The sequence below is a fragment of the Trichechus manatus genome, unplaced genomic scaffold (assembly GCF_000243295.1).
Source record: "Trichechus manatus latirostris isolate Lorelei unplaced genomic scaffold, TriManLat1.0 scaffold00098, whole genome shotgun sequence".
Classification (NCBI taxonomy): domain Eukaryota; kingdom Metazoa; phylum Chordata; class Mammalia; order Sirenia; family Trichechidae; genus Trichechus; species Trichechus manatus.
The window spans coordinates 6,277,363-6,302,281 of NW_004444034.1; the positions used below are offsets into that span (position 1 = coordinate 6,277,363).

General features: G+C 36.1%; 1 protein-coding gene across 7 annotated transcripts in view; it reads left to right on the plus strand.

Annotated features, from left to right (window-relative positions):
• The window catches only part of TBC1D32 (TBC1 domain family member 32), a 286,304-nt gene that overhangs the window by 212,979 nt on the left and 48,406 nt on the right, over window positions 1-24,919 (plus strand). For all 7 annotated transcript variants that reach the window (XM_023737184.1, XM_023737181.1, XM_023737180.1 and 4 more), the window contains 2 exons: window positions 7,312-7,437; window positions 14,705-14,788. In XM_023737184.1, the coding sequence (XP_023592952.1) occupies window positions 7,312-7,437; window positions 14,705-14,788 (210 nt within the window). The remainder of the gene's footprint in view (window positions 1-7,311; window positions 7,438-14,704; window positions 14,789-24,919) is intronic.

Sequence of the window (24,919 nt, forward strand, 5' to 3'; positions counted from 1 at the left end):
AGTTCCCTTTTTTCCTCGTGGTCAACTCCTCTCCACCCTCAGCTGCCGGCAATCACTGATTTTTCCATAACAGTACATCCTGGTTTCTCAACCTCAACACCATTAATATTTTTGGCTGAATAAGTTCTTGTTGGGAGTAGGGGTTATCCTGTGCATTATAAGATGTTTAGCAGCACCCCTGGCCTCTACCCATTAGATGCCAGTAGCAACACCAGTTGTGACAACCAAAGATGTCTGTAGACATTGCCAAGTGTTCCCTGGAGGACAAAGTCACGTCCAGTGGAGAACCATTACTATCAGTTAGATTTTCTTCTTCTAGAATTTCACATGATTGGAATCATATAGGATGTATTCTTTGTGTCTGGCTTCTTTCTCTCAGCATGATAACTTGACTGTCATCTAGGTTGTTACATGTATCAATAGCTTGTTTCTTTTTACTGAATGGGATTCCGGTATTGATAAACTACAGTTTGTTTAAACATCTACTTTTTGTTCATGTTTTTGTTAAATTCTTAAGAACAGCTGCTTGAAAGTCTTTGCTAATTTTATCATCTCAGTACCTTCTGAGTCATTTGGTGCAGTGGTTAAAGCACTCAGCTGCTAACCGAAAGGTTGGTGGTTCGAACCCACCAGCTGCTCCTCAGGAGAAAGATGTGGCAGTCTGCTTTTGTAAAGATTTGCAGTATTGGAAGCTCTATGGAGCAGTTCTACTCTGTGCTATCAGGTCACTCTGTGTCGGAATTGACTTGATGATAATGGGTTTTAGTGATTTTTTATTGGATATTGGGCATTATTAATTTTACATTATTGAGTGGTGTTTTGTTGTCTTATTTAAAAAATATTAGACTCCTTTCGGCAGGTAGTTAAGTTACTTGTGGATCAGCTTTATCTTTCAAGGCTTTGATTTTTTTTTTTTTTTTGATAGGGTGAGTGTAGAGGTACCTTTACTCTAGGGTTAGTGTAATGCTATTAGTAAGATGTGACCTGTCTAGCAGCTCTACTAAATCAATACCCTGGAAGTTAACTGGGACTCTCCACTCTGTTTATTTGGAACTCCAACATATCTTAGCCTTATGTGAGCTCTGGGAATTATTTAATTTACAGCTCCCAGCTGTTCTGTGCCCAGTGTTGTGGAGTTTCTCCCTTCATCTGAACAGCTGACTATTCTGCAATTGACTCAACAAATCCTTATGCAGATTTCTGGGCCTCTTTACCTGTTCCTCCTCTCCATTACTCTGCTGTACATATTTTAGCCTCCTCAGTCTCTCTGAATTTTGAATTTTGTGCCCACAACTTGGCAAGACCACCATGCTGTTCTTGGCATCATTCACGGTGATCTTGAAAGTGCTTCCAAGAAGAAAAAAAGAACAATTATGAAGCTCACCTCACTGGTTTCCCTTTGTCAGGCCTCACAGTCCTCCACTGTCTATTTGCCGATGTTTGAAATACTTGGGATATATACATATATATATATATTTTTATTTGTTTGCAGTACTGATATTTGGCATTTACAACAATAGTATAAAATAATTCCTCTCCTCATTTATTGACATGATTAGGTTCCAGAGGCCAGGTTGTTATGCCAAATTCCATCATTATATAACTAACCAACTATTTTGCACATTAACGATGTACATCTGATAGTAATGAGTGCCAAGGTGCGAGGCAAGAGTAATGCTGGCTCTGATGGTTAAGGTTATGTGTCAGCTTGACTGGGCCATGATTCTAAGAGATTTGACCGTTATGTAATGATGTAATTTGGCAGTTACATAATGATGTAGTCATCCTCCATTTTGTCATCTGATGTGGTTATTCTCCATTTTCACATAACGCTGATTTTTGCATAATGACCTGGTCTTTGGAACCTAACCATTTTGGTGAGGAGTGGGTGTACTTATTACACTCATAATAACTAATTTATAGTTTGTATTTCCACTTCCCTTGCCTCATGTCTCGATATCAAGGAGCCTCTGCTGGAATACCATTATTAGCTTCTCTTGAAGCTCACTCCCTACTTATTCTGCTCAAAGAAGGAATGATTGATAGATGAATTTGGGAGAAGGAATGGAAAAATCTTGGTTTACCCTGCTTCTAGTCTGTATTCTCAAATTACCCTTTCTTCAGGGTATGTTTTCACCTCTTCTAACAAGAGCAGTTAGGAGAGGCCTTTGGTTGTCTATCATTGTCTGGGACTGAATAGATATGTACAGTTCAGGGCAGGTATTTGGAAGACTATGTGGCAACAGAGCCAAGCCATGGTGTTTGATTTAGCTGTTTCAGTACTAACATTTATATTTTGAACTCTGTCTATCTATTCCTATCTACTTCTCAGTGGTCCCAAATTTAGAGGAAGAAATAAAGGAATTGTGCATTAGGCCCCTCAAACCCAACAATATTAACAGATATACATGTTTTTCACTAATAGTGTGTTAAATCTCTAAATATTTTTAGCCTAGAGGAATACAAATTGAAAAGTATGCACTGTAATTGATGGCTTGGGAGAACAGTAATCAGAATTGTAAAAGGATACATAGCTGTCTGTCTAAGAATCTTTTAACCACAAGTTGCCTTTGAATTGACTGTGACTCATGAAGACCTATTTCTAGGCCAGCATTTCTGTATTGGCTCAAATCCAGTTTCCAGGTATCTATACTGGGCCCTTCATCCCAACTGGTAGATTCAAGTGCATACCACATCTGCAGCTTCAATTTATTTCTAATTTTAGCATCTGGTGTTGTTTTCCTTAGAATGAGATGATAAGAAAGTGAAACAGAATAATCTGAAAGACAAGAGACAGGAAAGTGAGAGGAGGGTATGGAGCAGGAGGTAAGAGGGAAAGGATAACATAGGATTTATTAATAACACGTAACTTATGAAAGAGCTGTGTGGATAGACATCCCCTGTTTGAAGGCAATAGAGTGGTTATAAAAGACAAGTAGAAGGGAAGAAATAGAGAAGAAACAAAGTTTAAAAAAAAAAAAAAGCACAACTGCATTTGCATTTGAAATCATATGCCACTAATGACTCTTATTAGGTTCTAGGTAGTTCATTCTTGGGAAGATACTATAAATGGAAACAATAAAAATTCAATTTCAGTACTGTTGAATTAAATCTTTTACCTAATTGATATCAAGATACATGTGTTAAAACTTTTAAAAATAACTTAAAATTTTCAACAAAATTATCAGCTTTGTTGATATTTCTTGACTTTAGTTTAAAGGTTTTGAGGGATTTTATTGTTAAAATTATTTTCTCTTTTAATCAGCTTAATTTTTCTCTAGTTATTGTTTCTCATTGGTGCTATTTGTGAAATGTTCCTGTATAATTCTCTCCTGATATTCAAATGGAATATATTAGCTTAGTACTGAATATCAGCGTTACAAGTTCCTTCAATAATACAATTCTTTTGGGTTTATGTGTATATTTGTGTAATTGCATGTTTGGCATATGCGTATTCATGTGTTTGTATGAGAGCAAATGTGTTAGCTTTGATGTAAGAAAGCTTTTTTGTCTCCTAAATGTCAAATAGGAAAATATATACAAAAATTATGATTTTAAGTATATATATGTATATGTGTGTGTGTATAATGTAATATAATATAGATTTTATATAATAATCATGATGAGTGTGTGAGCATACATATCTGTGTTTTTAGGGCTAAAAAAACTAAAATTTAAATAATAGGATTAATATATACACTGACTACACTATTATTATAATCTCTGTGTATATATACTTTTTATGTCATGTAAGTTTTACTAGGGCAGTGACCTATACATATTTATTGAATGAATTTTTACAAAGATTGTAAACAAAAATGAAATAACAAAGCTGTGTTATGGTAGAAAGAGTATTTAATTTATAAAACCTATAAGAATAAGTGCTTGTTTTCTTTATTTGAATTTTATTTGTTTTAAGAAAGATCTGATTGAAACCCTCTTTAGTAGCAGGTTGACTGCTGGTGTTTTCCTGCTGTAATTCAGGTAAAGAGTCTAAACCAAAATTGTCCCCTCAGATACAACCCTTTACCAACCCTAAGTAGAGCTTAGATACATGCTTTTTGTAGTAATAGTATTCCCAATTTACATTTTGAAGAAACACAATCAGGCCTTTGATTATGTAATATCAGAAGGTACTTGACCACCAAAATCTCCTTCAAGAAAAGTAATAAGGAAAAGGGTACAGGTTTATGTGACTACTGAGCTGAACATACACTCTTCTAGAAAATAAGCAAATGTCTTTGCTTCCTTTTTGTCTCCTTGAATTTTTACCACATGTGTAATAATATTTTATGTCTCTGTGTATACATGTACTTATGACCTTTTTTGTGACACATAACACTCATTTAATATATTGCCCATTGATTTTCTTTTTATAAGCAATTTCATGGGAATACGTAGCTTTAAAACTACGTGATTTAAGTGAAGCTAGTTTGTATTCATGAAATTAGAAAAAAGAAAAGTCAGTTTTTAGGCATAAATACTCTTATCATCATTAGTAATTTTAGTATGATTTTTTTTAAGAAGAGGAAATAATTGTCTAGAGATTTAAATAAATAAAATTACACCTAAATGTACAAAAAGAGTGAGTCTAATATTCTATTCATGTCAGTCTATGTAATGAAATCTTTTAAGGTCCAGAGATGCAAATCAAAATGACAGTGAGATATACCATCTGTCTTAGGCTGGATTCTCTAGAGAAGCAAAACCAGTAAAGCATATAAATATATATAGAGAGAGACTTATATCAAGGAAACAGCTCACACAATTGTAGAGGCTAAAGCATCCCAAGTCCATGGATCAGGGTAGAGGCCTCTCCCAATTCACGCAGCAGCGGAAGCTGGCAAGCCAAAGATCGGCAGGTCGGAGAGCAGGGCTCCCACTCACAGGCTGTGAAGGTTGACAAATTCCAAGATCGGCAGGCAAGACCACAAGGTTTCTTCTGACTCATGTAGCTGCAGGGGCTGGCGAACCTCAGATTGGCAGGTCAGAGAGCAGGGCTCTGCTCACAGGCTATGAAGATCAATGAATCCCAAGTTTGGCAGGCAAGCTGACAGCTTAAATCCCAAGAACCGGAGGTGAGATGACAGGAGGCAGCCACAGGATCTAGAGAGCAAAAAGCCAGAACGTCTGCTTATATTTGGATGCAGGCCACACCGCCAAGGAAACTCCCCTTCCACTGATTGACTACTCACAGCATATTCAATCTTGGGAGTGATCACATATAAACACTGAGAATCATGGCCCAGCCAAGTTGACACACAGTCTTAACCATCACACCATCTCACCCCTGCAAAAATGGCAGTGAACAGAAGACCAGAAAACAGCAAATTCTGGTGAGGTTGTGGGGAGGTTGACACTCTTATACACTGCTGGTGGGATTGTAAAATGGTACAACCACTATCAAATAGTATGATGCATCCTCAAAAAGCTAGAAATAGAAGTACTTTATGATCCAGCAATCCTAGTCCTAGGTATATATCCAAGAGATAGAAGAGCAGTGACACAAATAGACATATGCACACCTGTATTCATCGCAGCATTATTCACAATAGCAAAAAGATGGCAACAACCTAAGTGCCTGTCAACTGATGAATGGATAACCAAATTGTAGTACATATATACGATGGAATGCTATGCAACTATAAAAAATAGTGAGGAGTCTGTGAAACATCTTATAACATGGATGAATCTGGAGGACATTATGCTGAATGAAGTAAGTCAATCACAAAAGGACAAATACTATATGGTGCTACTATTATAAATAGTGCAGAATAGATATATACACAGAAAGCAACATTCTTTGATGGTTACCAGGGATGGGTGGGGCAGTGAGGAGGAATTGCTTTATAGACAGTAGACGCTTGTTATTTTTGCTTATGGGAAAGACAACACCAAATATGGGTGGTGTCTGCTAACTTGACCAAGGTAAATGAAGACTCTAAGAAGTACATAAGAAAAAGGGACATTTTCAGTCAGTGCTATAACATATATAAATTTGCAACAGCAGTAATAACAACCAAAAATATATGTGGTTGCATATTTAAATATGTAGCATATATGTGTATAGGAAGGCATATATGAGTATGTGCACATGCATGTATAGGTGTATCTGTAGGCATATGTATATACGTATTTGTGTGTGCTACATATATATTCATATATATAATAAAGAACATAGGGAACACAGTTACAGAGACTTCCTAGACATATCCAGAAAACTCATGGGATTGTTTTACTGGGCTAAAAGGCTTAGACCATAGTCTCATTGGACAGCTTAGTCAATTGGCATGATATAGTTCATAAAGATAATGTCCTACATCCTAGTTTGGTGAGTAGCGTCTGGGCTCTTAAAAGCTTGTGAGCAGTTATCTAAGATGCAACTATTGGTCTCTACTCATCTGGAGCAAAGGAAAATGAAAGAAACCAAAGACTCAAAGAAGAAACTAGTCCATAGGACTAATAGCCCACACAAACCATGGCCTCTCCCACTCTGAGACCAGAAGAACTAGATGGTGCCTGTCTACCACTACCAATCGTTCTGACCAATGGGAGAAAAATGTACAACAAAATTCAAATTCCTAAAAAGGGCCAGACCTACTGGACTGATAGAGACTAGAGGAACCCCCAAGACTATTGCTATGATACCCTATGAACTTGGCACTGAAGCTACTCTTGGAGGTCACCTTTCAGCCAAGTAATAGATTGGCTTATAAAATGAACAGTGTCAGCCATGAGTAATGTGTACCTTAAACAATCAACAATATGAGATGAAACGGTCAACATTTACCCAAAAGCAAAGATGAGAAGGTAAGGAGGGGAGGGGAAGCTGGATCAATGGAAACAGAACAAATAGAATGGAAATATGAGAATGCTGACACATTGTGAAAATTGTAACCAATGTCACAGAACAATGTGTATAAAAATTATTAAATGGGAGCCTAACCTTTCACCTAAAACACAATAAAATATTAAAAAAAAAAAAAATCTTAAGGTCCACATTGTTTCTTATACCAGATTCTCAGTAATGGGTCATATTCATACAAGAAAAAGAATGTTCAAGAATTATGGTTAAAAATTAATAATACATTTTATTAAATCAATAATCTATTTTATGAGCCTTTAATAAATGTGGCAAATAGCAATTGAAGATACAAAATGTAATTACAGAAAAATATGTTTTCCTTTGAAAGCGATACACTCTACTTTTTCTGGGATTTATAACCGTTAACACACTTAACATTAAGACGTTTTTGAATGTACTTGGCATGTCCATTTATAATAATATAACATACTGTATTTCTTCATTAGATAATGATCTTAGCAAGCTTTTATTATGCTTCAAAATTACTGATAAACAAACTGAGTGGATAGAAAACTACCGAAGACAGTTTTGCAAAATGATGAAGACCAAACCTGACATAATCAGTGGAGCTGGTGAGTGCATTGTTTTAGTTGTTGTTGGTTTGTTTGTTTCTGCTTTTGTTTTTGTTGAAGAGGATATGAAAATTGTATTAATAGAAGCTGAGGATCCTGAAGAATAGTACTGGCATATCTAGAATACATAAGAGTAATTTCAGTAAGTCCATGGACTTCTAAGCTGCTTATGAACCTGAGAGAATAAAACGTAAAATTTTTTAAACTACCTGCAGAGCTCTTTGTCATATTTAAAAGATCTTGGTGAACAAAACTGGAACTGTTATCTACATTTGCCTAGACAACAGTTTGCTTGTTTTAGCCAGCTTTCACCTGAATATACTGTAGAGTATCAAGATTATATTTTGATACTCTAGATCCTTTATGCTCATTTCATGTTCTCTGTCTCATACCACTTTGAGACATTTAGAGGTAGTACTAAATATAATTCACTGGAGTAAGTAAAGCTTTTTTTACTTTGTTGCAGTATGTAGTAGGTTTAGAATATCATAGAAATATGAATTTCCTGTCAGGGTTTAGTCTGAGTTGAAATTGAACCATTGGAATGGCTCTGATTTTATCTTTTCTTACATTTAATATAATTCAGGGACATTCTTCAGTCATTTTACATCTATTCCCTGCTCCAAACCTTAATATCTGGAATTGATAAGTTTTTCTGCAATACCTACTATGTGTAATCAGTCTTGTGCTGAGAATGTTAGAAAGGTACTTCAAAGGGCAATCAGACTGGTACTTCCAATCTGGTACTTCCTTTTATGTAAAGAATTTTATAACTGAGCAACCACTTGCCTTTATATCATGGTTTAAAAAACTACTTTCATGTAGTGAATAGGAGAGGCCTCTGGCTCTCTGTTGACTTTATAGCTTTCCTTAGCTCTTTACTCACTTTGGCACTTCCCAAACCTTTGTTTTCAAAGACTTAGAAACCATCCTGCTGTGTATTACTTACTAAAACATCTTCCCTCAGCTTTTTCACCAGTCCTCATGACTTGCACTTGTTTTTAAGGAATGTCTGTTTGGAAGCTTGCCTAATGCTGAAGCTCTCTCCCTCAATCCCCAGTGCAGTGCTTTGCTTGAAATGCCAGTTCTTGCTATTACAATCTCAACATGCCACATTGAAGGAAGAAACAAATGCAGGCTTATAGAGCAGGGTGTGAGACTTCTTGGCCAAGCTGCATGGATAAGGAAAATAGGGTTTAACTACCTAGTTATGGTTGGAAACAGAACTAGGATGGCTTAGGTAGCCTAAGGAAACCCTGCCTGCTTTGCTTACTACTTATAAACTGGAAGAGCCAAAGGAAGCAGGAGTTGTTCATGTGAGTTTTAAAACACAGAAATCTTGGGTTCTAGTAAATTATGAGGAGCCCTGGTGGCAGTTGGTTAAGTGCTCAGCTGCTAACCAAAAGGTCGGCAGTTCGAACCCTCCAGCCGCTCCGCAGGAGAAGGATATCTAAATCTGCTTCTGTAAAGATTACAGCCTTCGAAACCCCATGGGACAGTTCTACTCTGTCCTATAGGGTCACTATGAGTCAGAATTGAATCTGTGGCACACAACAACAATAAATTATGAACAATAATGTTAAACCCTGTCCAGTTAGATCACCATTTTTCTTCCTCAGGGAGGAGCAAATAAAATGGTAGAAAGAAAGGCTCCAGAGTAACAAGGGGAAAATAAATTCCTTTGTCTCTGTTTGTCCTGCATTGAATTTTGTTCCCCCCAAATTTATGTTGAAGTTCCAATCCCTGGTACCTGTGAGCATGACCTTGTTTGAAAAAAGAATCTTTGAAGATGTTGGGAAAGTTAATGTGAGGTCATACTGGAGTAGGGTGGTTCTTAATCCTTTCTGAGCGATATCCTATAAAAGAGAAGAGAGACAGACAGAGAGAGGATGGCCGTGTGATGAATGAGCCATGCTGCAGCTGCAAGGCAAGTAACAGGCTACCAGAAGCTAAGCAAGAAAAGAAAGAATCTTCCCCTGGACTTTTTGGAGAGAACATGGCACTGTTGACACCCTGAATTTCGACTACACTAGCCTTCAAAACTGTGAGACAATAAATTTCTTCTTCTTTTTGTTTTTTTTACAGTGCTCAGTAAATGTTATTTTTATTATTGCCATCATATATAACATACATCATATTATTGATTGTGTAAATTTGTTTGTTTTTTTAATTAAGCGAGATACAAAGGATTATTCCATTTGGGTAAAAGGTCCCACGCAAACTGAGTACATATTTTCAACCTGTAAAAAGCATAATCCTATTAATTCAAATACAGCCACTCAAATCCCACACCAGGAAGCTGCCAATAAACCGCAAGAACTCAGTCCTCCCTGCCTAAGTACCTGCTCTTAAGCAAACAAAGCAAAAAGCCACATGGATGAAAGCCACAAGGAAGCCGAAGGATGGCAAGAACATCAGGAGTCTTCCTAAGGCAAATCACAGGAACAGTAAGTGAGCAAAAGCTCTGATAATCACCTCTTTGCTCCCCAGGGAAAGCCAATCACATTCCAATTAATGATCCAACTCCCAAACAGGAAAGAATGAAAAAGGAAAAAAAAAAGTTTTGTTAAAAATCCCCAGAAAATGAATTAATCCTCTTCTGCCACCTCCACCTAAACCCCAAACAAGTGTCCTCAACATAGTAATCTGTGGGGTTCTGCTATTAACAGAGACATTTCTCCTCTTCCTTTGGAAGCTAGTATTTTTCCATTTTCAAAGATTAAGTTCCCTTTGGTTTTGTATAATAACTAGCTTATAGATAAAGGTGTAGTTTGTTTACCATCAGTTTTCTGGGGTTGGAAACAAGCAAGTCAGATAATTTGAGACTTTAAAGATCATCTAGTCTAGCTTAAATTTCTTCTTTCAAGCCACCTAATTTGTGGTACTTTGTTATGGAAGCCCTAGGAAAGGAATATATTGGGCCAAGGTTAAAATGTTGGGGAAAGGATTCTCTGTAATGATACTTTGCATTAAAATACATTTGGTTGCTCATGCTGAAATGTGCCAATTCATTGGTCTGCTTTTTTGGAAATAAACTTTCAAATTAGCAAATGTCATAATAGCATATTGCTTATGAGAACAATATACTTTAACGCAGTAGAGTTTAACAATGTAATTTAACATAATAACATAAGAAATTAACATGACTAATAAAATAAACTAGAATGAAATACAAGTGTTTCAAAAGTAAAATTTTAAATTTATACCAAAAACATAGCCCTCAATTAAAAAGAAAAAAAGGTTGTAATATATGTGAAAGTATAAATATACTTAACCCTTTATACTTCTAAAGAATACTTGGGATCTGTGCATGGCTTCAAGGGATATGTGCACCCTTTGAATTATAGACAGTATTTGGTATGAATGTGTGTGTGTGTGTGTGTGTGTGTGTGTGTTGGGGAGGAGAGAGGAGAGGGGTAGCATTCATGAGACCCAAACAAAAGTTAAGTTTTGTGTTGTTGATGGCTGCTTCTTATTGAAGTTCATTAGATATTTATTAAGTAAGCTCCTTTGAATAGATTCCAAATAAAATTGACTAATAAATTATTCTAAACAGAATATTGCACTTCCATTGTTACCATCCTTTTGATAATTGCTAGTAGATAATATTCAATTTGTATCACATTATATTGGAAATACATGGAAGTGCTTTGAAAAATATATTGTAAGGAATAACAATAATAATAGTAGTAATTATAAAAATAGCGTTGCCATGCAATTAGGACTTAAGGTTCCTAGATCTTCACCATAAATGTTTTTTTTAATTTTGAAGTTTATAATCCAATAACACCTACTTGACTTAAAAAAAAAATATCAGCATCCAGTCTATTGATAAAAGCTGATCCCCTTATCTTATTATCTTTAAAATCTCTGCTAGAGTGATATCAGAGGAAGCCTAGTGGAGAGTTAGGACTTTCCCCACCACCCAGCAATAATGAGACCATACCCTGCAGTCTCAGTGGAAGGCATGTAGGGAGCAACAAAGAGGTACCTCTGTCTCTCCCAGCCAAGATGCTATCAGCAGAAACCTAGTGGAGAGCCAGAACTCACATACTCACCCAGCAGTAACAAGAAAGCCCGCCTCCCCAGCTGTCATTAGAGGCCAAGTGTAGAACCTAGACTTCCAACCCACCTGACACTAATGAGGCATTGCTTTCCTTCCCTGCAGAAGGCATGTCAGAGGGACAGTACCTAAAGCAGAAATTGAAATAAGATCTAGAATCTCACCACATGATAAATATACATGATTCAATTGAAAATCATTCGTAAACTAGAACCAGCAACATGATAACTTCAATGAGAAAAGAAAATCAATAGATGCCAACATTGAGATAACAAAGATATTAGAATTATCTAATAAGGATTTTAAAACAGCTGTCATAAAAATGCTTCACAAGCAATTATGAACAAATTTAAAAATAGAAAGTATCAGCAAAGAAATAGAAGATATAAAGAAGACCAAAAAGGAAACTAAAAAATACAATAACCAAAATAAAAAGCTCAATGGATGGGCTTAACAGCAGAATGGAGGGAACAGACGAATCCGAAGAATTAAAGTAGCACAATAGAAATTACCCAATATGAATATCAGAAAGGAAATAGATTAAAAAAAAAAAAATGAACAGAGCCTCAGGGACCTGTGCGACTTATAACAGAAGATCTAACATTTGTGTCATTGGAGTGTAGGAAAGAGAGAGAAAAGAGAGTGAGACTGAAAAAGTATTTGAAGAGATGATGCCTGAAAACTTCCCAAATTTAGCAAAAAGACAAACCCATGAATTCAAGAAACTGAACAAACCCCAAACAAGATAAACACAAAGAAATCCCAACTAAGATACAATATACTCAAACTTCTGAAAACTAAAGACAACAACAGAAAATCGTCCAAGCAGCAAGAAAGAAACTGTGCCTTATCTATAGGCCAAAAGCAGTGTAAATCATGGTGGACTTCTCATCAGAAAAAGATGGAGGACGGAAGGAAGAGACTAAACTTTATTCAAGTGCTGCAAGAAAAGAACTTTCAACCATTAAATCTGTATCCAACAACGGTATTTTTCAGGAATGAAGGAGAAGTCAAGGCATTATCAGAAGAAAAGTTTAACAATTCATTGCCAGGATTATTGTTGTTAGCTACTGTCGAGTAGGCCCCCGACTCGTGGTGACCCCCATGCACAACAGTATGAAATGCTTCTCGGTCCTGCACCATCCCCATGATCAATTGTAGATTAGATCTTTGTGAACCATAGGGTTTTTACTGGCTGATTTTTGGGAGTAGATCACCAGACTGTTTATCCTAGTCTGTCTTAGTCTGGAAGCTCTGCTGAAACCTGTTCAGCATCACAGCAACACTCAAGCCCCCAAAGACAGACAACTGGTGGCTGCACACAAGTGCATCGTCCGGGAATCAAATCCTGGTCTCCCTCGTGGAAGGCAAAATTCTACCACTAAACCAGACCTATCCTAAAAGAATGGCTAAAGGAAGTTCTCTACCTCTGTGCTATCCTTGCAAGTTCCTCTGAATCTATAATTAAGGTACAGAGGAAATAATGAATATAAACTACTTGAGAACATTGAGAAGAATAATTGGACTGACTATTCTTATAATAATTTGTTTGAAGAGTGGCTAAAGTTGAATGGGGTAAGATTGTAAAGGGATTAAAACTCATTAGAGGGGTTCTAACTTCATGGGGTATGGAGATAAAAACCATGATAAGTTCTCGAAGAAGCAAGTGTTCAAGGAAGAGCATGCAAGATGTTTGAATGGAGAAAATTGAACTCTGTTGCTGTAATTTTCATGTGATTGGATGATATGCTAGCATTAATAAAAGATTTAAAAAATGACTTCAAGTGGATACAGGAGAAATTTTGAATGTTTATAAACATTGAGCTTTCTAATTTTTGAACGAGCTGTTGTTAAGATGGCAAGGCTAAGGGAGTAAGCACAGACAATGCCCAGGTATTCCTAAACAGTCTGCCTTCAGCTTTTCCTTGTAGCAGAAAGTCCATGTCCTATTAGTATGTAAGTGTTACAGATTTTGGCTTTCTAGTCTATTAATGTTACATTCCCATCCCAGGGAATAGATATGATTAAACAAGGGAAAAGGTCTGTAATTTAAAATTGTTTGTAGAAACTCCAGGCTTGTCATTTAAAATAAAATTCCCACTTCAGACAAAACAATCTTCTGTACTTTACTTTCTGAGTAGTACTATCTGAGATGTAATTTAGTTTTAAAGTTGAGAATTATTTCATCACATGAATTAATTTCCTTGAATTATAGATAATGTAATATTCAGTCAGATGACAATGAGTGAGGCTGTTGGTCATACTGAGATAAACAGCTACTCTAGTAATTAATGCAGTTCAGCTACTCTTATAGTTGGCTAGTTAGAGAGATTGCGAATGAGATCGGAGTCATGGTTTCAACTACGAAATGTGGATTCATTAGCACTGTTCTATGACTATAGTTAATCTCTCAAATGATTTGTTAATATAGATCATAGTTAATATCCTAAATGTCACTAGGGTACAATTTTATAAGTTGACTAAAGCTTACTCACTATATGTATAAACTGTATGTGTAAACATATCAGTTACTACACAGATATATTCATTTTCAGTAAAAAAGAGATGGAAAAAAAACTTCTTTGTTGCATATTAATTATAGTCCACCCGGTTATATCTATTCTGGTGGTAATATATGCAAAGGCAGTATCGTTATCTATATGGCATTATCAAACCAACCGGGAAAAGAATCATTTTGTCACTTCTAAGTCAGATAGGGCAAGTTTACTTTTGATCTTGTTGCCTTGAACAGATAACATCAGTTGAAAGTATATAAAACACATAATATGTGCTGGTTTTGGAAAGGACGTGAGCTATGCATTTATCCTGGTCTTTGAGTCCAGGTAATTTTTTTTCTCTGTATTTGTGAATAATGATAATAAGGTATGATAGGCTAATTAGTGATAATTTTCTTTTTGAATTAAATCATTTAGCAAATTCTGAAGTAATCCTTAGAGGATCTAAAGATAAAAGATGATTCTTTTCCAGTTTTACATTGAAATGGTTCTCAGTGAAGCTATTTAAAATTTAATTTAAATCTGAAATGTTATGAATACCAAAATGCTGTGTGTTTTGAATTGGACCCTCATAGAGTGTAACTGTAAAGAAGTTCAGATAACTTTTGTCTTCTGGTCTGTGATATACAAATGTAATATCACATATTATTCTTGACTTTGAGTATCCTAATTATTCTGTTTATTACAGCTTTGGTTGAATTACTTGAAAAATTTGTGTTTCACCTTTCTGAAACTTCATCTGAATGCTACTTTCCCTCAGTGGAATATACAGGTACATTTTAAGCAATTTTGAATTTTCAAAAATACTCAATATGCAAATAGATAATTTTTCATATAGTATATAATTATGTTACAAATATGCACAAGTTTATCCTGTCCTAAACACCTCTCACTTGGTGCCATATGTGTTCCAGATATCGTTCAGTCTCTTCTCTCTGCAGATGCCTGGATTTCCTTATAACTCTCTGACTCCTTTTTCAGTTTTTTTTCCCCCTGGTCTGTTAAAAGTCCTCCACTATTCTGAGTTTATCCAATAATCCCTATTGATTTCATCTGCTCTTACTGTTTTATCTATTCTCATATATTGATGACTTCAAAATTTATGCCATATATCTACCATAAGCTTCATTCTTCTATTTCCAGCCACCTAATGTTAAACAAGATGGCATTGGTGGTTCATTGGAAGAATTCTCACCTTCCATGCAGGAGACCCAGGTTCAATTCCTGGCCAGTGCACCTCATGCACAGCTACCATCTGTCTGTCATTGGAGGCTTGCGTTTCTATGATGCTGAACAGATTTCAGTGGAGCTTCCAGATTAAGGTGACTTAGGAAGAAAGGCTTGGTGATCTCCTTCCAAAAATCAGCCAGTGAAAACCCTGTGAATCACAAGAGTCTGATCCAAAACCAATCATGGGAATGGTGCAGTACCAGGCAACATTTCATTCTGTTGTGCATAGGGTTGCTGTGAGTCACGGACTGACTCGATGGCATCTAACAACAACAACAATAGGTAAACATCACCTGGATGTGCCACAGAACCCCTCAAACTCAAAATTTCCAAATGGGACCTCAGTGCATCATATCTTACTGGTATATACTCTTCCTCTAGCATTGTCTGTCTTGGTAGGTGGTACAATCATCTACCACGTATTCGAAGCTAAAAACCTAGGAATCATCCGTAACCCTTTTTTTAAGTCAACATTTCCCTCCCAGTCACCAAATCCTGTATATTCATCTCTGCTCTTCATTATGTTAGTTCAGGCCACCATCACCTCTTGATTAAGGTATTATGATAGTCTCTTAGTTCCTTTTCAAAAGTATGCTTTATGTTGCTTTCAGAGTGACCTTTGAAGTACAGATCTGACCGACTCACCCCGCTACTCCATATAAGCTCAGCATTGACCACTATATGAAATCTAAGCTTCTTAGCATGGTACCCAAGGTATTATATTATCTCACCCCTTTCTTCCTCTGTAGTGTCATCCTTTTCGTCTCCATGCCCCAAATTTATTTTTTAGGAACACTAAGCTGTTTGCAACACTGCCTCCTCACCACACTCATTCATTTATTCAACAAATAGATATTATTACCTACAATGTATTAGCACTTTTCTAAGCACTGGAACATAGCAGTGAACAAAAGAAGAAAAAAAATCTTGCCCTCATGGAGCTTATCTTCTAGTGAGAACATAGACAGTAAAAAAAAAAAATAAGTTAAAGATTCAGTATCTCAAATAGTATGGTGATAACCCACTGCCTTTGAGTTGATTCTGACTCATAGTGACCCTATAGGACAGAGTACAAGTGCCCTATAGGGTTTCCAAGGCTGTAAATCTTTACAAAAGCAGACTACCACATCTTTCTCACACAGAGTGGCAGGTGGGTTCTAACCACTAAACTGTTGGTTAGCAGCTGAGCGCTTTAACCAGTGCGCCACCAGGGCTTCTTGGTATGGTGATAAATGACTAGAAATGTACATTAGGGAAAGTGGCTAGGGAGTGCTAGTTGGGGATGAGGTTGCAATATTAAATAATGTACACATAAAGTTTTATTGATAAGGTGATTTTTTAACAAAGACCAGTAAGTGAAGAAGGAGCATGATATATAGTTATTTGCAAGGGAAGAGAATTCCAGCAAGTGGCCAGCAAGGAGATTAGTATTGCTGGAGAGTAGTGAGAGGGAATAATTGTTAATGTTGAAGTCAGAGAGGAGATGGTAAGATAGTATCTTGAAAGTCATTTCAGGGTTTAGAACGTAAGAGTGACATGCTCTGGTTTACATTTTCAGAAGATCAGTAGGACTGTCATGTTAAACAAAGACTGAAGGAGGTCAAAAAGCTGAAGCAGGGAGATGAGGTGGACTATTGCAATGATCCAGATGAAAGATGAATGAGGATTTCAGCAGTGGAGGTGGTGAGAAGTGCTTAGATTCTAGATACATCTTGAAGGTAGGGCCAACAGAATTGGGTAATAGATTGAATATGAGGTGTGAAGAAAAGAGAAGAATCAAGGAAGACTCTAAGCTATTGGTCTGAGGCACCAGAAGGCACCAGAAGGATGTAATTGCCATATAATGAAATGGAGAAGAATGGGGAAAGAATAGGTTTGAGGGGGTAGATTAGGGGCTTGCTTTCATATATCTTTTGGATACTTGTTAGACATTTAAGTAGACATGCTTTATAGATGCTAGATATATGAAACTGGCATTTAGGGGAAAGGTATGGGCTGGAGATATAAATTACTAAATCAGCAACTCGGTATATAAAGCCAACAACACACTTCATCGTCATTTCTTTCTCATATTCTGGCATATTACTGATTGTCATATTATGACTTAATGTCCAATTATTCATGTGACTAAACACCTTACCCATTATTGTATTCTCTGCACTTAGAATAACAGTGTCCATTAATGTTTGCCAAATAAAAGAGAGAAAGAATTAATAAAAGAATAAAGGAGGAGGGCTTTATATACTGTGCTAAAGAGTTTATTCTTAATTTAATAGGCAATAGAATAAACCATTTTAGAGTTCTGAGCAGAAACTTTATTTGATTCATCTTACCTTAGGAAGATTCTTTTGGTAACAGTGGTAAAGAGTGAATTGGAGTCCAGAGCTGAAATTTACCAAAGATAAGTATCTAATACTTAGGAGGCAATGAACAAAGAGTGAAGAAAGCAGAGAGGTCGTCTTGAGTCATGCTAATAGATGATGAAGAGTAACTTCCTGTCTTCCCTGTAATGGTGACATGATTTTGCCATTTACTGAAGAAACAATCATACAAATATCAGCTGTTTATTCAAGCTAGATACTATGTAAGTCATATCCCCGAACAAAGAAATAGAAAGAAAAATATTCTATACGCTTTCAGTCTGGCTCAGCTTATCTTTCTAGCCTTATTCCCTATCACTGCCCAAACATATCCTGAGTATTCAACTCACTGCACCTTTGCTCTTGCTGTTTCTTCTGGATGGAGTTTTTCTTCCCCATGACACCACATGATAATATCCAACTCAGCCATACATTTTCAGCTAGAATGACATCTTCCTTCTTACTTTTAAGCAGAAGAACTTCTCCTCTGTGCACCTATTGCAATTGCTTTAAAATATCTTTTTGGCATTTATCATATTCTATATGATAAATTTAAATTAATCTACTAAGTCTCAAACGCCTTTGTGTCTTTAATGTAGCAGTTGATGTATGTTTACTGAATTAGATATGCATGCTGTTACACAAGCATCTCTATCCTCACAAATATATTTCTATAACAATTCTAAATATTTTGATATTTATAAATACATATGAACATATATGTAATTATTTATAAATAGTGACTTCTAATGCAAATATGGGTAAGGAATAAGAAGATAAGAAAATGAAAACAAAGCCATGAGGAGAAAATACAAGGTAGCATTAAACACATGAATCAGGTAGGGTGCTAAGCCATTTGATAAACATTGTATCATTCATTTCTAATTCCTCTCTGAAGTAGTCATAATCATTGCCTTTAAAATGAGGGAACTGAGGCACAGAAGGAAGAAAGCAGAGAAATCGTGAAGAAAACTTTGAAGAAAAACGTTTGTGAAGAAAATAACTCTATAAATGAACCTGACAATGTATGTGAAAAACATACAGGGATTATGGATCAAGTATGTGAGTAAGAGAGAGTGAACGAGTGAGAAGTGGTAATCAAAGAGATTTGCATGACCACAGTAGGTATCTCTTTAGTCTGAAGTATAGTAATCTCCAAGTGCTACAGCTGTCTTTGGCACATTGTTCTACTGGGTCATGTTTTCTGTGTTACGTTGTTGTTGGGTCCTGCCGAGTTAGTTGTGATTCATATCAACCCTGTGTACAACAGAAGGAAACACTGCCTGGTCCTGTGCCATCCTCATGATCATTGTTATGCTTGAGCCCATTGTTGCAGCCACTGTGTCAATCCATCTCGTTGAGGGTGTTCTTCTTTTTCACTGACCCTCTACTTTACCAAGTATGATGTCCTTCCCCAGGGATTGGTCCCTTCTGATAACATGTCCATAGTATGTGAGACGAAGTCTTGCCATGTTTGCTTCTAAGGAGCATTCTGGCTATACTTCCTCTAAGACAGATTTGTTTGTTCTTCTGGCAAGCCATTGTATATTCAATATTCTTTGCCAACATTGTAATTTAAAGGCATCGGTTCTTTGGTCTTCCTTATTCATTGTCCAGCTTTTCACATGCATATGAGGCAATTGAAAACACCATGGCTTGGGTGAGGCACCTTAGTCCTTAAAGTGACATCTTTGCTTTTTAACCGTTTAAAGAGGTCTTTTGCAGAAGATTTGCCCAATGAAATGCATCATTTGATTTCAAAATTAAAACTATGTTGTATATATTTTTTTAAACCCTCAATACGACCAGTTGCTCAGTTTGCATGCATTTACCATCCTCTGTTATATTTCTAAATTAGGCCAAGCGAAGTCTCAGATGTTGATTTTGTTGAACATATTAGCTTGGCAGATAAACCCTAAATGTGAATTTAAATTCCTTAAAGGCTCCAGCTGAACAGCTATTCACTGGAGTGTTGGAGTACAGAAGAAAATAAAGCAGCTTCCTATTGATTGATTGTTTAATATTTATTATTGTGATATGTTGAGCTAGTTGCTAATATTGTTTTCCTCCCAAGGCTTTAAAAGGTATCTTCATCCTTTATCATTTATCTTTTGGCTGGTAGAACAATGATTTGCTATTATAAAATTTCTCTATTTACTTTACCTAAACAAAAGCCATGTTTTGATATAAAAGATGTATCAAACCAAATGCTGGATAGATATAGTGAATGTTTTTTCATGTTTCTTGAAATGAGAAATTGATTGTCTTTTTAAAAATGACAGCTTTCTAAACCCTAAGGTAGCTGAAATTAGAATAACGCAATCATCCATCTGTTGTTAGCTCCCGCAGGATTTCAATCCATTATAAAATTTGCAAATCTGGAAAAATCAAATTAGTTTGGCTGTTTATCCTCTTCAAGAAAGAAGGGAAGAACAGACATGTTAAGTTCTGCACATTTGCGGTTTGTAAATACGTACAGCTATCTTTCCAAATCTTAACAGACGTTAACTTTTTGTCAGCTCAGTTCCCTGGAAAGAGTTAGAGATTTTTTTTTCCTATACTGTAATTGCTTCTTTGAAATGATAAATTAAGTAGCCCTTTCAGGGTAGTAGATATGTTAATCTTATCCTTTTTGTCTTCACAATGCTAGTTAATCAAAAGGTTGGAAAAAAAAGAAAATTTTACATTGTGTCATATTTGATTATTAAAATATAATTTTGTTCATATATATATACATTTAAATACCTTTTATACATCTTTGAATATTCAGAAGATATGCTCTTCTGTTTTCTATGTTACATTTATAGAGTATGATTGTGAGTAAAACACAATGCTTGATAATTGCACGGAGGTATATAATATGACCACCACCCAACTGTCAGTTTGTCATACTGTGGTGGCTTGTATGTTGCTATGATGCTGGAAGCTATGGCATTGATATTTCAAATACCAGCAGGGTCACCCAGGATGGACAGGTTTTGGTGGAGCTTCCAGATTAAGACAGACTAGGAAGAAAGGCCTGGTGACCTACTTCCAAAAATTAGCCAATGAAAACCCTATGGATCACAACATAATGTTGTCCAATATAGTGCTGGAAGATGAGTCCCCTAGGTTGAGAGGCACTCAAAATACACAGTGGCCACAAGAATAGACTTGAGCATACCAATGATAGTGAAGAAGGCGCAGGACTGGGCAACGATTTGTTTGGTTGTATGTAGGGTCACCATGAGTTGGAGCCCATCAGTGGCAACTAACGATGAAAAGAACATATAACATGAACCTGTCTTCAAGGAGGGAAATAGGGTGAATTAAGTACATCATAGAATACATTAAGGTAGAAAATGTACGAATGAAAAGAAACTGATGTTTTTCACGTAACTACTCTGTAGACCTTTTAGTGTGCTATTTGTCTTGAGCCAAATGAGGGGCTTTGTTATAAGTGCCACAGGTGTCCAGTGGCAAGCATGATTGGTGTGGACTGGTGCCATCAAGGAAGATAAGACCAGGAAGCAAAAACAGAGGAGGGGGAGTGGGACATGTGGTGTACGCTGGGATAATTAGAACTGAAAGAAACAGGAGGAGAGGGGACAGGGGACAGTCTTCCAGGCAAGGGTAATTGCATTGTCAATGACACAGAAAGTGTGATTTTTTTTTTTCCTAAGTAACACGATCATACCAATAAGGAGATTGAGTCTATTACAGTAGATTAGAAGGTATTGAATTTCATGGCATTAAGAAATGAATAAAATGGATAAATACAGCCACGTATTTAAAAAGAAGTAACGGAACTTGCAGACTGACTTTCGGGAAGGAAGGAAGGAAGAAAGGAGAAGAAAGTGTACTGATTGGTTGATTTCTTTGGGTCCTAAGAGTTCTCGGACTTTACCACAGATACATCAGGGCTTCAGGAGAATCAGTAAACAGCCAAGCAGTAACTGATTCTCCAACTATGGATTTGTCCTCCAGTGGAGAAATTCTTTACTCTTCTGAAAATTTATTTTTTTCCACACCATTAGCCAAGTGCCAGGCAAAAGAGATTTAATTTCTTCTACTGCTGCTCTGTGTGCTAGCTTTGCAAACCAAAAATAGAACAGAATACAGTACCAGAGCATTCTGTCCATACTCAGTTTTTCAATTCATTCTGGTCTGAGACTATTGTATTTATAATTGAAATAATTAGTTACTTCTAATAATTTAATATCAATGCATTTTAGATTGAATTAATCATTGTTTAAATAAATGGGGTAAGTAGGATGATACAGGTGTCATTGTTTGGTTGACCCTTTTTCAACAACTTATTTTATTATGATTTTTGTAGTGACTGCAGGGAAGAGGAGTTCCATTTGTTATTTGATTTCAGTGTAAAGAAAATATTTTTAAATCCATATCTATTTCATTCTGCACCTTTCTTCGAGTTTGTTAGTATTCATTGGATTTCTGTTCATCCATTCATTCATCTGCTCATTCACTCAGTGTTTATTAATTACCTATTATGTGTCCCACTCACTCTCATGTATATTTCAATAAATCACTGGTTACCAGCCATAGGTGTATGTAAGAATCCTCTGAAGACATCCCGTTTTTATCATTGAATTTTAGTTTTTTCATTTTGCCCCACCACTGGTTCAAAACCATTCTACTTGCCAAATTGTCATATTGTATATAAATATAGTTTAAAAGTTGAAGTCTCTCCTTCAATGTATACCCCTAGACTATTTTCTGACTTCTTTATTCCTGCTACAAGAAATTTTTCATTTCTTACAATTTTTTTTCTGGAGGATTTTACTTACACTAAAGCTATTTACATCTATTTCACATCATCTTTTAAAAGCCTTTTTGACCATTTAACTGGTGACTTCATTAAAGTGAAATTTGTATAGTAGGAGATCACTATTAAAATGTAATTATATCTAAATTCCATTTTTTTTCTTTTAATTGTTATAAAAATATATAGAACACAGCATTTTCCAGTTTGACATTTTTCATATGTACAATTCAATAAAACCAGTTACATAAATCATGTTGTGCAACCACTGCCAGTATTCACTGCCAAATTTTCCATCTCCATAAACAAAAACTCAGTGCTACCTAAACAATGATTCCACCCTTTCCCCTTCCATCCCAGCCCTGGTCACCACTATTAACTCTAGTCTCTATACATTTGCCTATTCTAAGTATTTCGCATTAGTGAAATAATACAGTATTTGTGCTTTTGTGATTAAGTAATTTCACCAAGCATAATGTTTTTAAGGTTCATCCATGTTGTGGCATGTATCAGTACTTTTTATTCCTTTAAGTGTGAGTCTCAACTTTAGTGCACAAGGAATAAGCTGTAGAGGTCTTTAAAATACAATGACTGGACATGCACCCCCAGCAATCTGATTCAGTAGTCTACAGTCTATTTATCTTTACTTTTAAAAAACTTCTCAGAGGACTTCGATACACAGCCGTAGTTGGGAACCATTATCTCTTGATGATATGCAGAATTAAGTTTTTACTATGAAGAAACAGATTCATAAACTTTTAATTAAAAAAAACCAAACCCATTTCTGTCAAGTCGATTCTGACTCATAGTGACCCTATACTTTTAATTAGCACCTGAGAAATTCTCCATACAACCCCAGAAAAGTTAAAGGACTCATCTCAAGCTACACAGCTGGACCACTCTGGAAGAACTCCTTTCTTCCATAGAAGAGAACTAAGACATTCTGTGGCACAGTCTCCTTGGGCAACTCCTCTCACCTTGTTCCCTAACTTTTTTCCAGTCCTCACTGATGTGGACATCTGTGTCCTCTTCTGGCAGAAGCAACTCTATAGAATACATGGCATTGGGAATCCCATTGTTAGCACCCTTCTCCACTCACTGCACAGTTTTCCTCTACTGTTAAGATAGATGTCTGTTGTATTCTTTCCAGAAGGGAAACCTTAGTATTACTGTAAACACGCTGATATTAATGAAGATAAATATTTTATTTATCATGCTTAATAATTCAGTTTTATATGTACTAGAATTATAAGTATAATATAACCTTGCTTAAAATTATCCTGCAATAGTTTAGAAAAAAATCACATTCTTGTCATTATATCACATTACAGTAGTCGGTAACCCATTGCCCTTGAGTTGATTCCAGCTGCCGTAATAGTCAGTAGGAGACAGTCTATTCCGTGGCTGTAGGAATATATAGAGTCAGAATTTTTTATGCTTATTTTCATGAAGCTACTTAAATCTTGCAAAATCAGCCAGCATCACAAGTACCACAGTGCTAAGGTATTATATTATTTGAACTTGAAAATCTAATATATTAGCGAACATAAAATATAGGATCATGCTGGAGCAGATTCAGTTACTGAAATAAAAAGAGCCTCCAGGTCACTCTCACATGAATTTAACCTGATCATGATATTGCAGTTGTCAAGGATTTCATTTTACTTGGATCTACACTCAATGCCCATAAAAGCAGCAGTCAAGAAATCAAAGGACATATTGCATTGGGCAAATCTGCTGCAAAAGACCTCTTTCAAGTGTTAAAAAGCAAAGATGTCACCTTGAGGTCTAAGGTGTGCCTGACTCAAGCCATGGTATTTTCAGTCATCTCATATGCATGCTAAAACTGGACAATGAATAAGGAAGACTGAGGAAGAATTGATGCCTTTGAATTATGGTATTGGCAAAGAATATTGAATACACTGTGGACTACCAGAAGAACTAACAAATCTGTCTTGGAAGAAGTACAGCGAGAATGCTCCTTAGAAGGGAAGATGGTGAGACTTTGTTTTAGGTACTTTGGACATATTATCAGGAGAGACCCGTCCCTGGAGAAGGACATCATACTTGGTAAAGTAGAGGGTTAGTGAAAAAGAGGAAGACCCTCAACCAAATGGATTGACACAGTGGCTGCAACAATTAGCTCAAACATAGTAACAATTGTGAGGATGGCGTAGGACTGGGCAGTGTTTCATTTTGTTGTACATAGGGCTGCTATGAGTCAGAATTGACTTGATGACACCTGTCAACTGCAGCAACCACATGTATTGGGCATTGATAAAGCTGTGTTTAACTTTTGGCATTATAAAAAAAAATGCTGTTGATAAAACCAGAAATGATATTTTAGTTAATGTATGAATGATGATGATAGTTTTAAAAAGTGACCATACATAGGTATAGAACCTTCTAATGGAGAGGAAGGCAAGGCTATGCCAAGTAAGGGTAGACTGCTTCAAACCTATAAAGATAAGGGTAAAATTCATGGTAACCACAAAGAAAGTTAACAAACCAACTCATAAAAATAAAGACGAAAATCATAAAGTCTCAG